General features: G+C 25.3%; 1 protein-coding gene across 2 annotated transcripts in view; it reads right to left on the reverse strand.

The window, feature by feature from the left end:
- Window positions 1-7,360, reverse strand: part of LOC114123336 (uncharacterized) — a 42,824-nt gene extending 35,464 nt beyond the window's left edge. For both annotated transcript variants that reach the window (XM_050202290.1, XM_050202289.1), the window contains exons 1-2: window positions 7,013-7,360; window positions 2,403-2,571 (exon numbers count right to left, since the gene is read on the reverse strand). In XM_050202290.1, the coding sequence (XP_050058247.1) occupies window positions 2,403-2,562 (160 nt within the window). In that variant the 5' untranslated portion in view covers window positions 2,563-2,571; window positions 7,013-7,360. The remainder of the gene's footprint in view (window positions 1-2,402; window positions 2,572-7,012) is intronic.
- Window positions 7,361-7,723: the final 363 nt, after the last annotated feature.

Below are 7,723 nucleotides of genomic sequence, written 5' to 3' on the forward strand. Positions count from 1 at the left end.
TAAAGTAAATTAATTTCAATTTTCAAATATTAAAATTTGAATAAGTTTATAATTTAAATGAGTTCAAATAATAAATTATTTTGTATAGGTTTATAACCGAGATAAAAGACCTGTTTGCGGAAAGTTACACTCAGACGTTAAAAAAATTGTACAACAAATATTATTAAATTTTTTTTTTTTTATTAATCTCATTAATATATTCACCAAACATTTGACAACGAAGTATGAAAACTTGTACCTATGTGTTTGTGTAATAAGCATTGTGATCATGTTACTATTGAAAATAAAATGTGTTTATTTTTAAAAAATATAAAATAAATTTTTAAAAATGGAGAAAGGAGAGGGGAAAATAAATTGGCACCTAGCACGATAATTCGAAGAATTATTCTAAATATGTTTCATGTAGGCAAATAATTATTTTATTAAAATTATAGAAGATGAATAAAAATATAATAAGTAACATGTATAATTAATAACTATTGGAATTTGACCTGTATTACGTACATATAGTATACCTAGTCATTATTTATATTAATGAATTACGAGGGTTTTTTTTTATCTTCAATATAAGTATAAATAAAACATTAAAACTATTTGATGTACCTATAGAAAATTATCATGTATGTTAAAATATTAATGTTTTTAATGATAGCAAATTGTATTGAAAAATAAATTGAATTAGAAGAGAGAGAGAGAGAGAGAGAGAGAGAGAAGAACACCAAAGTTGTGATTCACAACTTCCTCTTCCGATCATGCATAGGAAAAACAATATAGATTTACGAAAATATAAAATAAAATTTGATAACTTCTCTATAATACCTATGTCGATAAATTAATTGTACTGATACTCTAAAAAACAAGTGTAAAAATATTTTCAAATTTTTAAATATACCAACTTACCCCATAGGCACTTACTTATGTAATTGTAAATACATTTTAAAATTTATGTAAGCGTAATAATAGTTATTATTTAACATTATTTTTATTGTATTAAACGTGTAATAAAACCTAACCTATTGACCATCAATGAATTGCATATTTTAATAAATTATTATTAACTGTTATTATTGAATAACGTATAGACAGCCGTTATTTCTGTATAGGTAATACTAAATTACAATCACGAATTCGCAAACCACTGTACAGTCTATACACTACACTTACGAAATTGTCTATACATCAAACACATTAAAGTGTATATTATACGAAAAGAATATAGTTTAGGTACTAATTTAGGTTTACTAATATTTAATATTATAAAAGTATAAACTCGTTAATATAGTATACCTACATAAAATTATTTAGGATTTATTTTTGTACAAATCTTCGTTAAACGATGTGTAAATATTATTTTGAAAATTAACTCTGTAAAATGTATTAAAGTATTGTAGTATTACTAGATAATATTATCGACTTAAAATAAATAAAAAAGACACACTCACTACTAAGTCTGTATTTTTTATTTTTGCTGCTAATAGGTATCGGACAAAATAATGACTTGATAAAGGTACTTGTCGCATTTTTTTTTTTATTAATATAAACGATAATATTTCATACTAATATACAAGTACCTACTCTTGAAGGTATATATAAATGTAGACTAAGATATAAGTATCCACTATTGTAAGTATATATATTATATAGTATACCCAAATAACCACATTCGTTAAAAGTATGATAGAAATTAGGATTTGTACATCGAAAATAACGAACTGTAGAAACTATAATTGTTTGACAATAAATATTTGTACTTTATAAGGATATTTTATGATGTTGTGTGTTACAAAAATATAACAATTAGGTAACTCAAGTCTCAACAGTTGTCATCGATATTATTATTCATCTTTTGATCTATTCACATTCAATTGCACACCTAGCGAGTATACAAAGAGCATAATAATTGTGTTCAAATAAGTTTGCCTTTGGCGGCACGTGGCATTCCATTGAAAACGCCGAAAGCTCAAATACAGACGCCCTCCTCATCAAGGTATGTATATTATTTGAACAGCATTATATCTAAAGTGGAGGGGTTTCTCGCACATGTGATTATAACAAACGTGATATTTCGCAGTTTTCAACCTTGGTGGGCAAAAGAAAACACATACGACTTGGGGAGTAAATTCTTTTTTAAAGGCTACAATAATGCGGTTGTCTTTTTGTCATATTGTTATTTGTATTCCGAGTACCTATATCTACACAGAAATATATATATATATAAAAAAAAAAAAAAAATGAAATACTAGCTATGGCACATAATATGGCTTATATACAACATACGTTTCTTTTTTGTGCACTTTTATTATATTTTCCGACTAAATAATCATATTTTATTATTCCATAAATTCAAATGTTGTTAAATAAAATAAACGCATCATAGGATTATATAGTAACAACGAATTTACCTTGCTGTATGCCATAAAGACTGCTGTGTTTATCTCCAATAAATTGATGGTCTGCACGCATACTGTTTCTGATAGCTGTCATTCTTAGAAGTATTGGAGCTGATATATCTGGTATAACATCTTCGTTTCGTATTGAGTGTCTATTCCGGAACAGTACCATTTTATAACCCTAGAAATATAAATAAATTAAATCTGGTACAAGTAATATTTTATAACTAGATTCTTCTACCTTTACTTTTCAGGGTTTAATTTACTTATGTTAAAATTTGATTTTACAATGATGTGTAAGGTTGTTTTTAAATACTTTTTTCATTGAATCTGTCATCCGCGGTTATCACTGTTTGAAGTGGTAAAAATAATTCTATCTTCTGCTTAAATATTTTTTTTGCAATAAAATGAAACTAATGAAACGTATTAATTTGATCGGTCAAAAGTAGAAGATGTCCAGTACTTTTTTTTAGTAATTGGGAAAAACCAAAAAGTAACTTGGAAAAAACTGGAATTTTTTTTTTCAAAACCAGTTTTCAACAAAATCGATTTGGTTATTTGGTTGTAATTCAAAAATAAATAATCGTAGATACTAAGAAACCTCCAGAGCAACATAACTGAGCTGAATCACTAGCGAATGAATAAGTGTTCTACTCCTACACGACTCTACTCCGTGTATATTAAACTTTATGTTACATATTATTAGTTTTTTTTTTAACCTGACCCGAAAAATGTGTTAATAACGGTTATAACGATAGTTAATTGAAACAGAATTGTTTGAAAGCCACACGCATTAACCCCACTATATATAGAACAATGCAAACGGAAAATAGTAATACCGAAAAAATAATTTATTTACTGATATACAATGATACATCTCTTATTGACAACCCGCAGAAATATAAATTTATCAACCGAGTACGCTTTATTGCTTGTCTGTTAATTATAAAATCAATGAAATCTTATATAACTTTTTTTTTAAAAACGTTTTATTATTATTATTATACAAAAGACAAAAACATTCTTTTCAACAAACTATTAAATATTGTTGATTAATATTTTTAGATTCTTAACGGAGCGATAAGCCAATGATTGTATTAAATTAAAATGATGTGTGTGTGTTTTTTCAGTTTTTTATGTGACTAAGCTAGGTTTTGACTTTTGAAAAATTTCGGTTTTTTTAATTTTGTTTTCGGTTAAAATGGTTTTTTTCTCGATCGAAAATGTTGACACAATTACAAATCTCCACATAAATCATTATATTGTTAATTAATTATTATACCTATTATTTACTTTATGCAATGAATTTTTCTAAAAATGTAGACTAAATCTAATTTGTTATTTATTCCTCAAACTTATTCACACTATTCGACAGTACATAGTTACTATTCAATATATGCATATATCTATTATAAGTATATATAGAATTCAAAACACATTTATTACAGTTAATTACTGCAGAAGTGCCATTAGAGGTATAACAGAATTTATTACATTAGTGGCTCAATGTTTATACGTATATAATTGGCCTATCTTAATTATATAATGGCGTCAACAAAGCCAAAGTTATTGAAAACTTTTTTCTTTTAGCTTATTAAAAACTACATATGGTTTGTATTTTCGAGTTTTTATGACATTCTTGTTAATTTGATCAAATTTTTATTTGAAATAAGAAAATATTTATTTATATTCAAACACATATATTTCACTAATGAAGAGTTTTAAAGATTTTATTGAAACTAAAATTATTACTGTGTTTAATACTTAAATAATAACTGTTAAAGGCGGTGGATGGCGGATACTAAAATATATTTATTTATTTTGACATTATAAGATCAATATGATATTGATAGTTCATGACATTGTATATTTTAAAAGTGGGTAACTGTTTGTGACATAAAAAAAAAAAGTTAAAATAAAAATATTTAGAAGACTCAAAAACAATACAGTTTAATTTTGATAAAATTATATAATAACAATAAAATATTATTTTAACAATTGAATACATATTAATGAGCATATTTTTACTATTTTATTAAACTAATATCGTATATTACTTTTTTAAATATAACTGCAGTTTTAAGTTTTACTTTTACATAATATACAAATGAAAAAAAAATTACAGCGTTCAACGTTTAAGTGAAGAACAGTAGGAAATTATTATTATCAAACATATTTCGTATTTACAAGTATGAAAAGGTAGAATAATTGTATTACACACCCCTTTTATTACGAGAGTATAATATTAGCCATTATAAATATAGGTTTTACTTTCGAAATTCGAAAGTCTTCATATACTAAACATTTTGGTAATTTGGTGTTGATCAATGAAAAGTTAAAGGTGAATCGTATTTCCTTATTTGTCGAAACCATGCGAACCGGTTTAAAATGTTTAAATAGAAAAATATAAAAACGAAATATTTTGATAGATAAATCTACTTTTTGAGATTATATAATTCTAGAAGGTTATTTGTAAAAAATATATGTCATCCTAATAAAGTAAAAATATTAAGTTCAACACTTCAATGTGATTAAATAATTCATATTAGCGAATGCATTTCACAATTAAATAGTAAAAAAATCAGATGAGTATATTATTGTTTTTACTAAAATTGTAAATACCTACGATTTATATACTTGGGCATATTTTTATCAAATAAATAAATAAATAAATAAAAACCTAGTTTATATTTATATTGAATTATGTTTATGTGTAACGTTATAAAGTGGGAAAGTAGGTAACCTCTCTGATGTACGGTAGGTATTGAGTGCACTGTGCACTATTTATTGAGTAAGTTACTGTAATGTATGTGTTAAATTTGAATTCATTGATATGATAAATTATTATTACATACGAAAAACGAAAAACGATTCCAGGCGTTAAAAGTTTCAAATTCTTACGATATATTTTTATTTTTTTTTTTGAATTACCTACAACAAAATAATTAAAATTGTTGTAAAACTTCAAATGATTATAAAAAAAAGTTATGTTAGTATATTTTTAATATTTTGAACTAGTCATAATAATAACTTATAATGAATTTGATCTTATAGTATTAAGTTTTTTATATATATTATTGCATGTTCAATTTTAATCATTTTTAACCGGCTTAAATTGTTTTTATCAAAATATATATTAAAAAAAATAATTTAATCTTTATAGCTCAAAAAAGATTAAAATATTTTAAAAATTGTACTATGTATGAATAAAAAAAAGTAAATATAAAAATTTTGTGGTATTAAATTTAAGCATCTACATGTAATTATTAGTTTCTGGAAACATTTTTTAATGATAAATTGTTCTTTATTATAATAAATAGAACTATGTTCAGTTTTTTTATTGATATTGAAAATAGGAAAATTAAATTTTGGATTCAACAACTATAATATAGGTGGCCATTAGTCCTACATTGTCACATAGATAACTAAATATAAAACGACTCTTGAAGGTTACTAATATCTTCGTCTTACATAATTATAAAAAAAAAACATTAAATTATTAGATAATTTTAAGATTAAAATACAGATACATATTTACATTACCAATGGTTGTTCATAATTTTTAACTACGAAATAATTTGTGACTTCCGTCGAAATTATAACTTAGATTGTTAAAAACAAAATATTTTTTAATAATTAGTGTATTTATTTTAAACAACTAAGGAAATATTTAGTGAATATTTCGAGTAACTACATTTATATGTTTTTATTTAAGTTGCAGTAAAATAACAAAATTTATTTTGTCAGACAAGTTTTACAAAAGTATCCCTATTTTTCCATATAATTTTTTTTATTTTCTGAATACTTTTAAAAAATATTGAATATTTTTTGCTTTTGACTCCCCAAAGTACTAAATAAGTCCAATTTGCTACTACCAGAAACCACCACTAAAATGGGAAATCTAAGCATTTTTTCTACTATAAAAAGTGTTTCCATACACAAAAAAAGAATATATATTATTGAGAAATCAATACTTTAATCGTTCTATTCAGAATCTAAAACTTGTATTTCAAAAAACTATCTTATTATTTTAACACAATGAATATTTAATTTTAATTTTATAGAAGATTGGTTTTTATATATTATTAAGTTTTATAGTTCATTTCTAAGAATAATAGTAATAGACAATAGTTAATACCTGGTTAAATGTTTTGACGTTTCGCTATCGTAGTTTTCATCGAACTCATAAAAGACAAAATACGAAAGTCCATGAACAAATTTAGATAGTAGGTATTAAGAAATATTATTGATATAAATAGCAATATTATTATTTTATTGCCTTATAAAAATTCGAACGAATCGTAGTCAAATCAAGTATTATTGATATTAATAGCAATGTTATTATTTTATTGCCTTTTAAAAAATTGAACGAATCATATTTTACTAAAGTGGCTACTGACTATATTTATTAATTACCGATATGGTATTTCGTTAATATAATATAATGTGTCTATTTATAAATTTATTATATATATATATATATATATATATATTTTACGTAATATGTATATAAAACTAAACTAAAGATATCAAAAACGTGTAAGGCATGTTACATGAAAATAAATAAATTTTTTCGGCAACGTAGGTTAAGAATGAATTTTTTAAAACAATAGAACACTTACTTAGGTGTATATTATGTAATGTATACTATGTAATGTTGATAAATGTCTGCAGTTGAAAGGCGGTGGACAGCTGTTCGCAGAATTTGGAAACTGTCGCGAGACTCGAACTCGCACACGTGTAAAATAATATTAATAATATCAGTAAAAAAAAAAAAAATCGAAAAAACACAATAACCGATCGGTCGCGACCGGGCTGCTGATATGATATAATATTTCAATTATTATTACACACACATCGGTTAATTTCGAGTAAAAAAAAAAAAACTGTTAGCGCACCGTAGTCGCGACGACGACTCAATACCGCCGTCAATTCATTTTGACGCTTGCAGTGTAAAAATCGTTATAAACGAATCGCTGCAGATAACAACTAACTACAAAATACGATTTTTAGAACATTCGCAATCGCCGCCGCCGTCGCCTCGCCGCCGTGACCGTTTCCCCCACGCCCGAGTGGCGGGCACGTCTATAATATAATAATAATATAATATTGTTATAACATAATAATATTATTATTATTTCGCCTGTTCGTATCCGCTGCCGCCTCAGCCTCTCTGACGATCGTCGGCGGCGACATCACTGCGAAGGCACGCGGCCCACTCGAAGTTTTTTCGTTGTTTTATTATATTTATTTTTTCATTATCTACCGCGGTCAATACATAATATTAACGTGTATTACCAGTAAGTACCTGTGTGTACACACATACGCGATAC

The sequence above is a fragment of the Aphis gossypii genome, chromosome 2, assembly GCF_020184175.1.
Source record: "Aphis gossypii isolate Hap1 chromosome 2, ASM2018417v2, whole genome shotgun sequence".
Taxonomy (NCBI): Eukaryota; Metazoa; Arthropoda; class Insecta; order Hemiptera; family Aphididae; genus Aphis; species Aphis gossypii.